The sequence below is a fragment of the Triturus cristatus genome, chromosome 7 (assembly GCF_964204655.1).
Source record: "Triturus cristatus chromosome 7, aTriCri1.1, whole genome shotgun sequence".
Classification (NCBI taxonomy): Eukaryota; Metazoa; Chordata; class Amphibia; order Caudata; family Salamandridae; genus Triturus; species Triturus cristatus.
In genome coordinates this window covers 993,570,541-993,589,505 of record NC_140590.1, presented here as the reverse complement: position 1 = coordinate 993,589,505, position 18,965 = coordinate 993,570,541, and the positions used below count along the sequence as shown (strand labels likewise).

Below are 18,965 nucleotides of genomic sequence, written 5' to 3'. Positions count from 1 at the left end.
TTGGATTTTTGAATTAGAATTAAAAAAATGCCATTTTATAAAGTCGCCATTTTTCTGCCCCAGTGTTTCTGAGGCCTGTCTAGGAGTTTCCAGCTTCCTCCCTGTTAATGATTACCCCATTGAGAATGTGCATTTGGCCAAGACAGTGAAAAATGGGGGCCTGTGCATAGCTGGGAGACAGTCTTCCTGACAGGATGGCTGGGTAAGAGCTATACCCTGCCCTGATTACATTTCAAAGGACCTTAACCACAGGTTACACAAGAGAATGTGACACCAAGTCTGGCCTGCCATTTGCCACCATGGACAGTTTGGAGCCTGGACCAGGAGAAGCAGAAAAACGGATCAGAACCAGTTTCTGGGTAGGTCACTGAATTCCCACACACAAAGGTTGGTACCAGGTACAAAAGGAGGTCCTTCAGGATCAATATTCAGAACACTACTGGACCTGTGGAACATAGGAAGAAGGATTGCATCACTGCCAGAACTACCCTGCTGCTTGAAGTACTGCCCACTGCTTGAATGACTGCTCTGATGTCTGAAGAGTGGCTCCAAGGGTTAGTTGGCTCCTGCGTAAGATGCGGGGACACAACAAGCTTCGAGAGACCTCCCTGCAACTGCAAGATTGTCCATCCATGACAACCACAAACATAAAGCTCCAGCGAGACGTGCTCTTCGTGCTCACAGCAACCATCCGTGATGACCGGCAGCATGAGACAAAAAACTTCATACTACAGCAATGACAGCCTGTGACGACCACCAATGCGAAGCTCTAGCTATGGCCGTCTCTTTGCGCTACAGTGCACTACTGTCCATGACACTCAATCTGCTCTTCCCGCCGAAAGCCTACTCCACACGGCCCCCTCAACACAAACATAATTCTTCATGCAAGACTTGAGAAAGTAACTCTTCAACTGGAATAACATGGTCCCTGGATCCAAGACGTACTCCATCGTGATCAACCTGAACTTTATACTTTTCCCTAGTGTAGCGTGACTAGATAAGCATGAGTGGCTGTTCCTGCTTTTTTTTAAGCTATTTTATTTAAAAACTTTAAAATTCAGTATCTCTCATAGCACTCATTGGATTTTGTTTTTTAGGTGTTTATTTATTCAAATTTAGTGTATTTTCCTAAACTGGTTTGATATGTTTCTGGTGTTCTGTTTTCACTTTATTACTGTTTGTGTATGGCATAAATACTTTACCCATTGCCTCCAAGGTAAGTCTGACAGCTTTGTGCCAAGGTACCTGATGATTAAGCACAGGTTAATTTAGTGGCTTTTGTGGTTTATCCTGATAAGGATTGTGTTTAATATTTGAGTGGGGCTTCCACCCCTCTCAACTAACTACCCATTTTCTTACAGAGGATATATGTATATAGGATTATGCCACTATGTCACATAATTAGAGTATTATACAGGTACAAATCCTGCCTGTTGCCTGAGCACAGGAACAACAGGAACTAACTGTTGCTCCTGTCACATGCGATTTGGTGCTTTTTTTTAGCACAAAATGTATCCTCATGTCCAAAATGCATGCAAGGAGGCATTTCACACTGAAAAACAGCTCAAAATGCCTGATGGGATTTCATGTAGAAATGCATAATTTCGCATCTTTTTTTGTTGATTTTGTGTATTTTCCACAAAGGAAAATAAACAAATGCCTATGATTAATTTTAATACAGACTGCTAATCAACGAAATGAAACAGATCAGGTCCTTTGGACAAAGGATGCCTCAGTTCAACGGACTGCAGTAAAGAAGTGATGCAAAGATTGCAGGAGAAAGTGTTGTGTACGCCATAAACCAGATGTCAGAAGCATGGGCGTCCGCAGGGGGGGGCAAGGAGGGGCGCTTGCCCCCCCCTGGAGTGCTCCTCCTTGCCCCCCTTGCGGCCATCCATGCTTTTACGGACGCCTTTTGTCCGTAATTACGGGCCCTGCAGGGAGCAGAGCTGTTCCCTGCCAGAGGCCTCAACTCCCTGATCGGGCGCCTCGCACTCCTCCTCGCAGCCCCTCCCGCCCATTGTCATGCTGTCTGTGGCTGATTATCACAAACAGAATGACAATGGCCAGTTTGAGCTGCACGCCACAAGCACGAGTGGTTAGGTCTGGACACAAAGACCTCCTTTTAACCAGTGCTTAATTTGCAAAAGCAGAAGTGCCGGTGCCGAAAATGTTTCCAAGGAGGCCATAGCCCACTTCTATCTCTGGTGTGCCCCACCTTCAACACTAGCACTGCCTCAGTCTATCTTCTAACCATGCTCTGATGTTTGTCCCATAGGTCTTTTCTCTAAGAGTCTATCCTCTCACCTCTCTAATCATTTTCTATCGTCTTTGTCACACCTGGTGTGTTACCTACTTCCCTGTATTTCTGATTTGCCCTCTATTCCTTATGCATTCTACCCATGCCCGTTTTCATCTTCCTTTTTATCCATATTCTGCTTTCTCTCCCCTCGATCTTGGCTCTTTACTTTCACTCTTCTAGCAGTGATTAGCTGTATCTCCGTTTTATCCTTTCTCTGCTCTTCTTTTCTCTCTGCCATGTCCTGTCCTCTACATCCTTTCAATCTATCTTCTCCCTTCTATCACGGTCTGCTGCGCACCATGTCTGCCTTCTCTTTCTCTCTGTATCTGATTTGCTCTCCTCCTTTTCTTCTACTCTGCTGTGTTTTATCCCTCTCTTCTCCTTGTTTCTTTCCCCTCTTTGCTCTTGCTCTCTCTCATCTTTACTAGTGCTCTCAGCCCTGTCTCTAGCCTGTACATGTCCCTGCTATTTTGTCATTCCTAAAGAAGGGCAAGGTGACATGTATTTTAATTCTTTATCTAAACCGACACGACACGAGTGCAAAAAAAAGAAATGCACACCAAAATAAAATGCTTTTTTGCACATATTAATCAGTGCATTACGGAACAGGCGGCTGCTCCAGCACAGCAGGTTAGGTCACTGCTAGTGCCTCCTGCAATTAGTAGGTCCAGGGGTGACAACGGCATCGGCATCCAATGCTGAGCTTGCTGTGACCCTGACTGCTACAGCACAAGCATTGTCCCCGACCGTAATGCTGCCAATGCCGGTGTGTATGGCTGTGGCGCCTGCTGGACTCACGCGCTGAACAATTAGCATGCTGGGGGGCAGCGCACAAACAGGTGACTCCATGGCGCACAAAAGTTGTGCTCGGCCACAGCCGTATTGAGCACATTGCGGATAGCAGCAATGTAGGGCTGCCATCTATACCACTCTGGTCACGAAGCAATTTGAAAATGCACACTTAATTTAGTTTATTCTTCCTCGCGACCTCACTCCCAAGTTCCAAATGAGCTCTCGGAGCTTCCTTGCCTGAAATCCGTCATGAGCTAGCCCCCACCTACAATTAGCCAATGGGAGGCTCAGGCAATGGCAGGGTGCAACAGACTCGGGGAATCGAACGCAAGCCATTTTTTGACGATGACTTCTTGAATTCGTGACAGGTGTGATGACATCATCACTAACGTGGTGATACACAATCATGCCTGCCTGAACCGGTGTATGCCTGCCTGTGAACACATACCAGCCAGTCACCATGGCAAGGTATGTTATACTTTATATTTTGGAATGGAATAATTAATATTGAGACGACCACCTGCAGGTTCAGAAATCATAGCCCCGGCCCTGTGAAATAAGTTCCGGTGCTGAGCACCGGAAAGCACCGGCTCAAATTAAGCACTGCTTTTAACACAGTGTAGCTTGAGAGCAAGAGGTCTTCTGAATGAAGTTCTGGGGGGGTCGATGCATTATTCTCCCAAGTCAAAAATTGAGCTTGCGCCATAGCCCAGATTTCAGATCCCACCAAAACGTACACAGACTCGTGTCAATAACATATCTATCTGCCAGTATGCACCCTATCATGTCTGGCAGGACATGCTGACCCTGTGTTTTACTGCCTCCTATCCCCCTGCACCCCACTCCCCACTGCCTCATATCCCCCTGTACCCCACTCCCCGCGCTCAGGGCCGGCTCTAGGGCGGTGCGACCGGTGCCACCGCCCCGGGTGCTGACTTTGTGTAGGGGGCGCTAATATGATTTTAAAAGCACCTGCTTCTTTCCTGGACTCCTAGAAATTTTCAGCCACCAATAAAAATGTCTAAATGACTGCAGTGATTAATGCACTTCTTAGAGAGGGAGAGATCGAAGTTTTGTGTAATGGAAGTTTCTACTCATCCTAAGGTAGCGCAGAGGGTTACTATGCTTGCTGCAAAGAACGTGCAGCTCACAAAGTGCGTATAATGTAATGTAAATAGGTCAGTGGGTCACACTTTTGTCAGAGAGACCATATTGTTGATAACTCTTTATGAGTTAAAATCCTAATGTGGAACAGTGAGCAAGTAACTGTTATGAAAGATGCATGCAAACTGTAGGGTATGGGCTAGAGCGTTATGATTTCCCCCCAGCTTTTCATTATCCTAATGTGGCAAAATGGGTTAATTTGGGTAGAAATCAATTCTTATTAATAAAGGGAATTCCCCATCCATGGTGCTAGGTTTTAAATTCTAGGTTTCTGAGTCTCCTGGCCAAGCCCTCTTAAACTATCCTGCCTACCTGTACGGATGACCTGTGACTCCTACACCTTCTTGTCCTCTCTCTTATGTAACATTTCCTATGCACTGTTTACACACTTATGATTGTTTGTCTCTATGTAATCTGTGTAATGTAAAGTGTTCTGACACCTTACACGGATAGGAGCGGCGCTATAAAATGAATTAAATGCACCTGAGACTGAATGGTTACGGAGGCTTGAGGGGCGCTGTGAAAGGATGGTTATGAAGAACCTGTAGTGGAGGTGGTCATTGGGGGTGCCAAAAAGCATTGTCGCACTGGGCGCCACGAGCGCTTAAGCCGGCCCTGCCCGCGCTTACTGCCTTATATCCCTCTGTACCCCACACCTCGCGCTAACTGCCACAACATATCCCTCTGTACCCCACACCTTGCGCTAACTGCCACAACATATCCCTCTGTACCCCGCACCTTGTGCGCACTGCCACAACATATCCCTCTGTACCCCGCACCTTGTGCACACTGCCACAACATATCCCTCTGTACCCCGCACATCACGCTCACTGCCACATATGCCTCTGTATCCCACTCCTCACACTCACTGCCTGATCGCTCATTTTACCCTGCCATTCATCTTCTACGTGTTCTCTCCCCTTCCACTCGTTCTACCTCTGTTCACCCCCTTACTTCTTTTAGTGCCTTACATCTTTCTCAATATCTCTACTTCTTTTCCTCTTCAGTAACATCTGTGGCACATCTCTGCACTTCCATTATATCAACGCACCCCTCTACCTCACCTGTCTACCTCAGTCTTTATTATTCCCTCTTCCTCAGCTGTCTCTACATGTCTATGACACACCTCTCCCTCTCTCTACCTGGCCCCCTCACGTTCTACGACTGCGTTATTCTCCCCTCTCCAGCTTTGATTTACCTGTCGCTGCTCCTGAATCTTTTTCTTCTACACCTCACTTCTTTGTCTACCCTTCACCCCTCGCTACCCTTCTGTTTGCCTTACTACGGTCTTTACCCGACCCACCTTTCAGTGCCTCTTCCCATTTCGCCTCACTCCCTCACAGCGCTCTCCTAGCATGCATCTGTTTCTCCCCTCACCACCATGCCTGTCTCTACCCCTCCTTATCTTTCTAACCAGCCTAACTTTCTACCTTCCTGTTATTCCTGGTAGCGAACCTTTCATTTCACCCCTCCGGTTGTATTACCTATGCATTCAAATTGAGTAGGTCATTGCTGTGCTCCCAACCAGACATCGAGACCCAGTCCCCTAGCCTCTCAACATGCCCAGATATAACAACAAGCATTGGCATAGCCAATTGGTCTCGCCTTTGGGACCTGCTGCAGAACTAAATACTTATACTGCCGGCATCATACTTACCCAGCGCCAAGACGCCTCGGCAAAAGTGAGCTATATAAGTTCTTCAGTCAGTGAGTCAGTCATAAGGTCCCAAAGGCGAGACCTATTGGCTATGCCAATGCTTGTTTTTCTCAGGTTGGCCTGAACATTACCCGATCCTGATTGTCTGTCATTTTAGCCCCGCCCCCATTGATTAACATTAGCCACGCCCCTTCATTTGCCAGGTTCGCCCCCCCCTGGAAAAATTTCTGCGGACGCCCATGGTCAGAAGAAATCCACTGACTTTTTTTTCTCGAAGGGATGGAAAGTGTAAATAAAAAACGATAATTTGCACAGAAAAAACTGAAAACAACATTGGCAAGTTTTGTTTGCTTGGTGTTTCAAACTGTTTATAGAAGCTACAATAGCGATGCCCCCTTGGAGGAAAAGAAGCGAAAAAAATCATATTTCCTGGTAAAATGTTTTCCTTCATCCTGCGTTACTTTTAGACAGACGCTTGCAAACGGCAATTCTCACAAGAATTCCACGGTGTTATATTCAATTTGCACTTTGAATGAGAAATGCAATTCACTTCATAATTCAATTTTCAAAGAAGAATAAAACCCACCTGAGCCAGCTCCGTGCTGCCGAGATTCCCATCTCTGTTTAAATCCAACTGCTTAAAGATGGCTTCCACCAGGGAGCGTTTCTGTGACGCCTTGTCGTTGGTGGGGCTGACGCTTTGGCTCAACCTCTGAGCGTGTATGTCCAAAAGGATGCTTTTTAGTCGACTGTAGTCCGCCATTGTACATATGTCACCTGAAAAGACAGAAGAGAACGACTGAGTTTAAATTTGTGAAATATTCAGCAAACGTTTCTTGGCCTTATTTCCATTCTCACTTGTAAGTTGCCTAAAAGTAATCCAATTACTTGATAGACTCTGTATTATGTGTGATCACAGTAATAGTCACACCATTTTTACTGTTGTTAATGTTTTCTATTTTCATGTAATCCTTGCAGCAGTCAACAATTTCATCACGTCTTCATGAGCAATACACACACCTATTGGCAAAGTTCCATATTATCACCAGCATGCAAAATGCTACAAGTACCACAATGCCCCGATAATGCTTCCCTCCCACAAATACTGCCCAGACTACACCAAAAAAACATACAAACCAGAGATTTCAGTACTTAGGGGCATATTATCAAGACAGGCGATAACATTATCGCCGCTTTAGCGGCAGAAAACTGCCGCTAAAACGGCGATAATGGGCTTGATAATATGCTCTATGGAAGTCCAATTGAAGTCCATGTTAAATGTGAAGGACATCTAACCTGAGCGCAACCGTGCTCCATGACGAGACTATCTCGTCATGGGCATTGAAGAGGTTAAACCCTTCTCGTGCAGCAACCATAGTTCTTCTCAGGGTGAAGTCACAAGCAAATCCTAACTTAACTTGTGCTCAACTCTCGAGTAGCTTGGCACAAAGCAGACAGGTTTAACTCAGAGGCAATGTGAAAAAGTATTTGTGCAACACTTCAAACAGTAACGCCATGAAAACACACCACAAATGTAGCCCACAACTGTATTAGAACAATAAAGTACATTTCGATAAATAAAACAAAATCAAAACAACAAAAATCCATTTAGTAGAACTGATGATACTGAATGTGAAAGTGTTTAGTGAGAATAGCACCAAAAGGTGTAAAGCGCCAACTGTGGATATGTGGTCGCACCGGACCGAGACAAATTCAGGAGTTTAGGATGACTATGATGGAGCTAGAGCTAGCTACAGGGACCCAGTTAGGCCTGCTGAACAACGTACCTTCAATCCTGGTTTGCAGAGCATTGCGTGGATTCACTTTGAAGCTGCGCCTTGCAGTCAAAGTGATGCATTGGTTTCAAGATGTGGCGAGGCTGCAATGCAAGGGACTGCGTCACCATTGAGGATCCCATCAATAGGGCTTGCGATGCAAAGTCTGGAATCAAAGATGGTATGTGCAGTCCGGGTGCTGCATCAGTTCCGAAGAGCTGCAAGGCTGCAATGTGGAATCTGGCATAGTCATCAAGGCCAACTTCGAGGCGGGATGTGGGGGCCTGCACTGAAGATGAGTTGCGCAGTTGAGGCAATGTGGTGGTTCCAAAGAGCTGTGATGTGGGCCTTTGCAACAGGTCCAATCCACGCAGCAGTGCATATGCGTCGGTTCTGGTCCGGGTTGTGCAGTGCAGCAGAGGAGATATGTCAGTTCTGCTGGATCCACAAAAGCTGTCAAAGTACCTTAGGCCCACTTTTCAAAGGTCAAGACTGGGGTGCAACCACTTGGCAGGGTATATTCTCAGATGGCAGAGTCCAGATGCAGGTGTAAGGCTGTTGGAAGCCAGTTATGTCCCTGAGGCTTCAGATTAGGAGGGGAGCCAGCTAGCCCTTGGAGTCACTCTGGGCTCAAGAGATGCAGGTCCAATCCTTCTTACCCCGGCATAGGGCAGCAGGCAGCAGGTCAGCACAGCAGGGCTGTAGATCTTTCAGAGAAGCAGAGTAACAGTCCTTGTAGCAGCAGCCCTTCTTCCTGATAGGGTTTCCACAGGTCCAGAAGTGTACTGAAGTGGTGGTGTCTGAGGTCCAGTAGTCATACACTGTTGAAGCCAAGGCAAAGCTTCTAGAGGTTTCCATTTGAAGTCCACAGGCAACCTAACTACAGGTGTATTCAGCCCATTGTGTAGAGGCAGGACAAAACCTATTCAGATGTAAGCAGGGCTGTGCCAGCTCCTCCCTCACATCCTGCCAGTGATAGCCCATCGAGGCATGCCTAAGCCCCCTATTGTGAGTGGATATCTACGAGGAATACACAAAACTCAACTACACCCAGTCATCTGACCAGAGATACACTCTGGGCACTAAATGACAAAGGCACAAAAAGGTTAACCTCCTAAAAGTATCATTTTTAGAATTGCTTTTAAAAATTCCACACAACATAAAATTGGATTTTAAGTTGTGACTCCAGAGACACCAAACGTGAACTGGTTATCTCTTCCCATTTGGAAATCACACTTTTAAAATGTAATAAGGTAACTCCAATGTTATCCTCTGTGAGAGATAGGCCTTACAGCAGTGAAAAACTAACCTAAGTGTCTTTCATTACCAGGACATGTAAAGCTTAAAAGTACGTGAACTACTTTATTCGATACATTGCACCCTGCCCTCTGGGTTGTCCAGGGAGCTTAGGAGTGACGCATGGGTATTGAAAAGGAATATTTGGGCCTGGCAAAAGGTTTATTTTGCCAGGTCCAAAGGGCAGCTTAAAGATGCACACACAGGCCCTGATATTGCAGGACTGAGACATGTTTAAACGGCTACTCAAGTGGGTGGCACAATCGGGGCTGCAGGCCCCCAAGTAGCTACTAATTTACAGGCCCTGGGCACATGTAGTGCAATTTACTAGGAACATATAAGTAAATTAAAAATGCCAACTGGATATAAGCCAATGTCAGCATGTTTAGAGGAGAGAGCACAAGCACTTAGCACTTGTAAGGAGTCATAAAGTGCACTCTCCCACATGATCTGGAATACGTATCTATGGGATCAGAGATCGGACAGGTCAACAGTTTGTGACCTTGTGGGATAAGGGATGGTAGCTATGGAACACATATGGATGTAGGTCATTTGAAATTAGAACTATTTGCAGCAGCTTAGGTAGAGTAAAATAAGTGTGTTTGTCGAGATGGACATCTACTATGTACTATGTTACCGTGTGCACTAGTAATACAATTGTTTTACTATACAACTTTAAGGCCATGAGGCCATGAGGGTCGTTTTCTACGTGTTACACACAACCTATCCATTACAATACGGTTCTACCGCTTCTTCGCGTCCGGAGCCTTTTTTTTATTCCGCTTGCTGAGGACGACTGTGTCACGTGACCGGAACGCACTATTTACACGATGCAGGAATGGATGCACAGGTTCACTGCACTGGTATGGACTTGCACTTCGGTATACGTTTCCAATTACACTGGGTAAGTGGGGTTTGACTGGGTATCTTTTGTGATTGGTCAGTGAAACATTAGCAGTATATGTCCTAGGATACGTGCAAACTAGACCTTTGTTTTAAAATGTATTTCTGGAAGGGAGCTTACCAAGGTCTCCCTTGATATTTCTCTATTACTTAATTGAAACGATGACTGATGTAGCACCGCATTTAAGATTTGAGGAGTTTACTTTTACATTTGGTATTTTTTGCCCTTTTTCTTTCTTTCCTCATATACATTTTTACTTTGGAGAAAGCTATAATTCTGGTTGTAGTGTTTCACACGCTTTTATGGTCATACTTTGGCCTCACATTGAATCTTCTTTACTGTTCTAGAAACTTGAAATGATCAAATTAACCAAGGATACTGGATATGGCTTTCAGCTGGACGTATAATTGATACCCGTTATTGACTTTTAAGTAAGTTGACTATTGATCATAGCGTTTATACCCGCTTCCTCTGGGCAGAATTAGTTTTACTTGTTCTTCATGTTTATAGCGGATTTCTTTTCATTCTTATAGTCTCAAAAAGTTGGACTAGCATATTGCTGCAGCTGTTATACATGGACATTTGTGGCGTTTTCTGTGACACCCAAGATGATTACGATCAGATATATGGAACTGGTTGGTATATAGTCTTATTTATACATCAATAACGGGGCATAATCACCCCAATATCTCTGTCACTTCTTTGGTGAGGACGCATCTTCGTGATCACAAAACTATCCTTGTCACTTGGTGTGAGATCTTCGGTTACAGGTCTATATCTGCTTTTTTTCACTCAAATCTATATTTATCCCTTTTTTTTCTTTTTTATCTTGGGACCAAATTGTCTTTGGAATCACTAAAAGTATCAATATTTTAGCCACCATTTGTGTATCAGCACCAAATAATACAAAGAATACATGTATTGTATATATATTCCAGCCAGAAACACGTGTTGACTGAACTGCGCTGGAAGTGTCATTATACAGAATACAGAATAAACCAACAGTGAAAAGCTTGGAGCAACAATTAGATTTTGTGTTATTTTTGTTAACTGGGGAAATCTGTGTTCATGTTCTTTTACAAGGATCATTGAATATTGTATTCATGCTGAAATATTCCATAAACTCTTTATGGTTGAACTAACTGTCTATGAGGGTGCTGAATACAGTTCTATTTTGCGTATCGTAAAGTGCACAGAGTCCTGAGGCCAGCAAAAACAAGCTCAGGAAAAATAGAGGAGTATTACAAAACGTTTGAGGGAAGACCACCCTAAGGCTAACAGATCTAACAGATCCTATCTGGAGTTGCTATGTAGGTGTGTTGTGGCCTTCGATGGGGTTTATTCCCACACCAGAATAGGAAAACGTTCATCACATTCATGTGTTTGATCAACACCAGGGCCAATACCTGGTATTTCTGTTTCTGATGCATTGTATTAGGCAAGTTTGACCCTTCGAAGAGACAGTAACTTTAAGATCTTGTCATATTGTTGTACATTCGTCTTGTTCTCCAGCTATTTATACAAAGCTCTGCTTGTCATGGGCATGATTGGAACTGGTTTTTGTCGGATAGAAAGAGGTTCAAATGAGATTCAATGAACATTTCAAAGAGAGCGAGAAATTGAGATTTCTATAACACCACATGTGATAGATCTGTTTGTAAGAGTATTTCTACCTGGCAAACCTCTTGTGTATGGTCTTAATTGAAGCATATGAGCTAGTCAAGAGACTCATCTGAGACATTTGTTTATGACTAGACGTGGTTTGAGGGCAAAACGGTGTCTTCCATAGGAAAGACAAAAGAAAGGGCACAGGTGATCAGCAAGATGAGGAGTTTACGACTGTAGACTTGGGGTGGTCATTACAGACATCGACCAGTGCAGTGTCAGTACTGTGGTGTGGATGGGATTTAGACTTGATAGTTTCTTGAATGTTGTTGCTTTCGATGTAGGATTGGAAGAGCTCAATGACAACTGTCTCCCCAAAGCTGACTTTGGATTGAATTCCTGCTATCATGCATTACTGGTAGTGGCTTGCTGGGTCACGACTGGTTCCTAACAGGAAAGTAATCAAGGATTTGCTAGTTTCAAAGTAGGAAGTGCCACCAAATGCCCATCAGTGGAACAGAATTTGCAACCAAACATATTTACAGAGGCAATTTCCAATCAATGTAACTTTTTTATATTTTCTAAAGTGTGAAGTGATGCAGGGAAAAATATATTTAGACAGCATATCGAAGTTCCATCTGGATTGTTGCAGACTTCAAAATATAAACTAATAACAGCTATAAAATGCACATTTAACCAACTGCCAATACCCAACTGGAGCTTATTGTCACAACAGCCCATATTGCCTCACAGCAACCTAGCAACGATGTTGATCTCTGTGATGTTTCATGTAAAAACAGCATAAATATTTAGTAGCAGAGAATATCTCATCCCTCATTTTATCTAAATTAGGGATTTTTAGTTAATGTGCATTTCAATTTACCAACATAAAATCTTTGTGGACAACTGCTACCCACTTATTCATAGCAGAATAATATTTTGACTGGTTCTCAATTCCCAGAGCAGTGCAGAAAAATTAAAAATATAGAGGTTAGAGGGAAGTATTAGTTGATTTTCAAAGTGATTTCTTATTTTTGAAGGTAGGTTTCCGCATCTGTAGACATTTCCACATACATCAAACAATCTGGGTGGATACAGCATTGTGGGTTATGGCAGTAAGCTTTCCTAACTGGAATAAATAGGGGATGAATGCATGGGAACTGATTAAATGTCTACATGTTTATCACCCTCAAAAACGCTTTTAGTATGAAAGTATGTGTTATTGCTAACATCTATGCCACTAGGGCTATCATTACGATTAATTCCTTAATTCTGATAGCGCCAGTATCAGGTGTTTTGGGTGTTGAAAGAATTAATCTGCATCTGAAAATCCAGGGGAAAATGAGGAATTACCAAGGATGTCAGACCCAGAAGTACTAATTACACTGGTAAGTCTTCATTCTTAAGGGACCTTAGGGTCCAATTTGGAATGGCTAGATTTTCACCACCCGAGTTACCAATACACCTGCTTGTAACTCTTGGGGTTGGGAACATCTGGGCCATTTTCTGGGTCACTCATAATGGGGCATTAATAGTGGCAAAGATACATACGTAGATTTCTGCACTTAGTTCAGCAATTTAACATTTACATAGAAATCGATTTTTCCCCTTAACATACATGTAAATAACTGAATAACCCACAGATAAAACAACAACTAATCCTAAACTAGTGTTAGAGGACAGGATTATTCATCCTGACTCACCACGGAGATCCTTGATGTGTGAGAACAAGCAATTCTCCACTTGATCAACAATGTGTTACTTGACATGGAATGCCTTCAACCTTAAAATGCAGATTAACCTGCAGTTGTGTCATTACTGAGTCAATTTCAGAGGATCAGTCAGGCTCTAGTCAATGGATTTAGCTGAAGCAGAGGCCAATGCAAGCACAAACTAGCTAAAACGACTAGATCCTTTTGGTCCATGCTATATATTGAAGGACCTTAGACATGCCTGCAATGTGTGAATGATCAAGCAATAACACAAATCCCATTAGCCTGCTCTGGCTATTAGAAAGAGTAAAACATTTTACATCTCCTTGCCGATCCCAGATAAATGTAAGCTGTATTCATGAAAGTAATCCAGTGAGGACAATACCTGCAACCCAATGATGAAATTGCAATCTGTATGTGGTCATCTTGAACATCACCTCTTTGATTTTTAATGCATGTGGCCAATCAAATCCTGATTGATGAGATCTCCTCTTCCTATATACCAATGCCACCCACTCCATAATAAATTAGTATATTTCTATCAACAATATATGCATAAAAACATGAGCGCAAAGGCATCAAGTTCCACACACATGTTAACATAAATCGTAGACAAACTGCTAATACTAATTCAAACTGACAATTCATAGGGAGTGATCAGAGATCATAACTTCACAACCCTTTAATCTGAGGTTCTGTTACACATTGCTTTGTACCATGACGCGTAATTCAACCTAAAGCAGTTCTCTAAAGGGAAAAGCTGTAATATTCACTCACAAGGGCAAAAGAAAAGGGCAGGAATGTGCTGTATTTATTAGATACGGCACATCCCTGTCCTTTTTCCCTGCTCTGGTGCACAATGGGCTGCCGTACCCCAATGCAGGCACCTTTGCACCATGGTGCAAGGGGGCCTGCATTGCAGGGATGATTATTGTTCTGCGGGAAGGGAAACCTTCCTGCACAAAAACAATCACAAGAGGCTTTTTCCTCCTCCTATGTGTGATGCAGAATGCATCACACAGAGAAAGAGGAAAAATAAGGGAAATAAGGATATTTCTCCTTGTTGTGCCTCTCTTATGTGTAAGTTTTTGGCACTGCCTCAGCCATACGATTGCTCGTAAACCTTTCAGTGTCAAAAAGCCTAGGAACGCCCCCAGCAACACCCATTGAATGCTACCTTCACGCAGTTTTCTGCTTGAAAGGGGTACATATTTATAACGCCATGAAAAGATACTTAACAGGGTTTTACGTGGTCTTATATATATGCCAGTGGCACATTGCTCCACCGGAACAGCAAAAAAGTAACAGTCTGGCAGCGCAAAAGTGCTGGTATGAGGCTTCTGGTGAGCAAAAGCAGGTATCATAAATACTTGTAAGACAGAGGATGCTGGTGTCAAACATAATTACAGAAAAACCTCATGAAAGAAATTAAATGCCATTAACAAAAAAAACAAATTCCGGCATAAAATGGGGCGATGCACTGCCAGACTCCTTTCCTGTCCAGGATGACTAGAATAAAGAAAAAGAAAATGGGGCAGGGTTTACAGCCCAAGTTACAACCACCACTACTACAGACTAGTGTTGTAAAATAAGAAGTCGGAGACAAAGTCCTCCATCTGGTTCTGTAAACGATGAAGGTAACTTGTGCAGAAGAGATCCCATGTTTTGGTGAGCAAAATGTATCACAGGTGAAGGATGCCAAAGCTAAAGCAGCAAAAGAGCACAAAACAAGAAGGCGAAAAGTTAACGGGAAGGCAAGAGACAGAGGGGCATATTATCAAGCACTGTGTTAAAATTAATACTGCTTTAGCGGCCGAAAACTGCCGCTACAGTAGCGATAATGGGCTTGATAATATGCCGCAGAGAATTCCCATAGAAGCCCATGTTGACACCAGAACCTGGGCTTCTATTGGAATTCTCTGGAGCATATTATCAAGCCCATTATCGCAGTTTTCTGCTGCTAAAGCGCAGATAATTTTAACGCGGTTTCTTGATAATATGCCCCAGAGGTGTGTAATATGTTCTGATTCAGGTGGAAGCTGTAGGGATACTGGGTTCCTTCCCTATAAGTTATAAACACTAAAATAATTGGAAAACTGATCAAAGTAAGCATTCGACTAAGTGGTCTACCTCCTTCATCACCGATTATTTCATTTGAAAAGCTGCATTTGTACCCATGGGTGAACATAATCAGTTTTGCCAAATCCATTAGAAATGTGGGAGCACGTTAGAGATTTTAAGGATAAATTAATCGTAGGCGTTTCACTCAACTAGAGATGAACAATTTATTTTAAAAAAAGGGGTTAACTCGAAAGTAAGAATGCCACATTTAGCTCATATGTCAGACACCAGCACCAGGAACATAAAACACATGAGTCTTCACAAAGAATCTCCTGTTTCTTGAACAGCTTGAGGTTTATTACAAGTGATTGAAAATGATAATTCTTACATACAATACATCACTGGGCCGACCTTGCACCGCAAGAAGAAATGCAGTACCGCACAAAGATGTTTCAAGGAGCAGAGAAGGTTTTTTCAAGTTATTTCTTCATTGAATTTCCTATGCAGAAGCATATCACCTGTCCATAATGTACTTTTTCTGTCTACAGATTGGGGGATTTGCTAAGGTCGTCAAAAATGTTTAGGTGTGCAGAAGTAGTTGTGTTTTACAATTTTTTAATTTCGAATGTGCGGTTGCATTACTTCGGCTGCACTGGTGTTCAACATTTGCTTTCACTCAAAAGAACAAAACACAGTTTCGCATTAATCGTGCAGTTCATATGGTTTCGTTTTTGCACAGGCAATTTAGTAAAACTGTCAGTGCACATTTGCTGACGCCAGTGCAGTTTATATAATCCAGCCAAAAATATTACATTTCCCGAATATGAATAGGTAGCTAATGAATCAGTTTGCGTGCAGCCTATTTTCTGGTGTCTTTTCCTTCCCTACTAAAGGGTAATGTTAGTCCTCAAAAGTATTTATGATGTAAAGGCAGTAAAATAGGTGTAATAAAATATTCTTATGGGGTAATTTAAAGAGTTGCCCGTTATGCTTTAGGGTACTAAAACAAGAGTAAATTACGATTTAAAATTTCTTTCTACTAATCAAAAATATTTCTCTTTGCCAGCTAACATAAGGTCTTTATGAATATTGACTAAAAGCCTAAAGCACTTTGGCAAACGAAGCATGAAATATTAAATATTTCTTTCTGCAGGCTACACAAACCCTAAATCAAGGCAAGCAGGTGGAATGGTCACACATATATCAGTTAGAGGTAATAAACTCCTGATCCAGAATGCATCTTCAATGTTATGCTATTGATTTTTCATAGTACCTAATTTATGGCTCGCCATTCTGGCCCCGGATGGAATCTGTGCCTGATTCACAGTGGAAGATATGAAATAGGAAGCATGAAGGGTCTGTTTTTTTCTCTGTATCATTTCTCACTTACAGTCTGCGAATGTGTATTTATACTAAACGAGAAGAGCTGTGAAATGTCACAAGAACATTTACTTTCTTATTAATGAATTTCTTGGTGATTCCAAGCAGGATCCAGATTCAAAGAATACTTTTATGCTTAGTTTGTATTGTTACACAGAATGGTCGCGGTAATTAGAACTACAAGAGTGTATGGAAAAGTTAATAGTTTTTATTCTATCTTAGACTTTTATTAGTAACAAGTTTTACACTATGCATTTTCTGATCTTTCTATACCATTATTATTGCAATGCTATATAGATGGCTGAAGATTCCTAGAGAGAGGCCACTCTAGTCCTCGCATCAGGTGGGCCTCTGAAAAAATGGTACTATATATTTTCAGTACTTTTTCTTAAATATGGATTCACGGTGCCTGCCACATTTCCAATCCTCTGCTGTATATTATGCAAACTTTATAAAGTGCATAACCTACTTGTGTGCAGCACAGTGGCAATTCATTGCAGTCATAAAATATTTAACCACGACAAGGTATTTATAAATCTGGAACTTTGTATGTTGTCTTTTACAGTAAATATTGTTTTTTCATCTTATTATGGCTTAACTTAAAGAGTTTTTAATAATTGGTTATGTCTTCTAAGGTTTTAAAAATATATGTTTAAATTTGGAACTGTAGAAAATGACTATCTTTCGCGTGATGTCCGCTAGATTTTTGCCATATCTGCTTCTCTGGCTAACCAGTAGTAAAGTGTTGTGCCCCTCTTTAAACATAGTTGAATTGGCTTATTCCTAAATGGCACATTTAACTTGCCCATAAGTACCTACATGGTCAAGAGAGTGAACTCATGGCCTGGACGGTAAATAGCACTCGTGAAATGCAATACCTATTGTGCCATCCACTACAGTGGAAGGGCAAATGCGACTCAGGTCTACCCTATGCAGTTGGACTGCTGTAGTGTAAAACCTGCACTGTGACTTGTCAAAATAACCCTTTTTAATAGGACAGAATTCAATGTTAATTTTGCTATCTCTGGATTGAGACCAGCTAGAAATATGATGAAGCCTCTCTTTTTAATATATATTAAACATCCAACTTAATAGAGAATTCAGGTTTTTACTAGACATTATGGAAAAGTAACTTTTAGAAAGCTAACTTTTCCCTGCTGAAGGTCCTAGAAGCTAATCTACCTTTGCGCTCCAACAGTTGTCAGGTGGGTGATTATCCCTGATGAGGTGTGAAAACTGCTCCCAGAGCAGCAACAATGGCTTAGGTGTGGCAAGGTCTTTTCTTTCCCTGGCAGAAAGACCAGTTTGGGTACCTAAATTTACTTCAAAGGGACATCCCTTGTCTCAAGCAAATGTTGGTTGACACCTGGAAAGACCCTATCTTTTGTTCTCCTAGTCAGATAGTGGGTAGGGTAAACCCTCGGAAATTTTATCCTATTGGTTAAGGAGGTGTCAAGAGTCACCCCACCCATTAACTAGCACCAGGCATAAATGTAATATCCCAAGGCACTCTCCTCAGAACACTTTCATTAAGTTGACTTTGGCCTTAGATGAGTATCGTAAGGGGTGGAAGTTTTTACTCTATCCTGTGGCAGAGTAGTGAGGGGGTGGTAGAAATAAGAATTCTCGTTAGAAGAGGTAGGCACCTTTGTCCAAGGGGGGACCCTTCTTCCTAGTCAGGGTAAGGGGGATACACTTAAACCGCTGCTAACCCCCTTGGTAGCTTGGCACAAGCAGACAGGCTTATCTCAGAGGCAGTGTGTGTAAAGCATTTGTGCACACACAGTGAAAATACTACAAACGGACACCACACCAGTTTAGAAAAATAAGTAATCTTTATCTAAACCAAACAAGACCAAAACAACAAAAATCCACAATACATGTACCAAGATAACCTCAAAAATAGGTTGTTCACACAAGTAAAGCTTGTAGTAACAAATAACTCCACCTCGAGCTATTATGACATTGTGACAGATGAAAATCCAAAGTACGGCGCCAACAGCGAGGAGAGCAGCGTCAGGCACGGAGTCACACATATCCACAAAGAAAAGTACCTTGGAAATGATGAAAGCAAAGACGGTGCATGGCGCTGGGAGGTGATGCTTCGTTGGTGCATGGTGACGCCGGTTCCCTACGACGACAGGGGAGGTGATGTGTCGGTTCCTTATGACACCCCAGGGAAGGTGAGACCTCGGTTCCTTACTGCGATGCAGGGGAGGAGAGGTGTCGATTCCTTACTGGTGCAGGGGAGGTGACATCACGGTGGTGACAAGGCGGCAGTTCCTTACGACGGTGCAGTGTCGATGGATTCGGACGT

General features: G+C 42.7%; 1 protein-coding gene across 1 annotated transcript in view; it reads right to left on the bottom strand.

The window, feature by feature from the left end:
- The window catches only part of FSTL4 (follistatin like 4), a 2,149,215-nt gene that overhangs the window by 1,033,041 nt on the left and 1,097,209 nt on the right, over positions 1 to 18,965 (bottom strand). Inside the window, exon 5 of the mRNA XM_085618028.1 lies at positions 6,502 to 6,692. Within this exon, the coding sequence (XP_085474154.1) occupies positions 6,502 to 6,692 (191 nt within the window). The remainder of the gene's footprint in view (positions 1 to 6,501; positions 6,693 to 18,965) is intronic.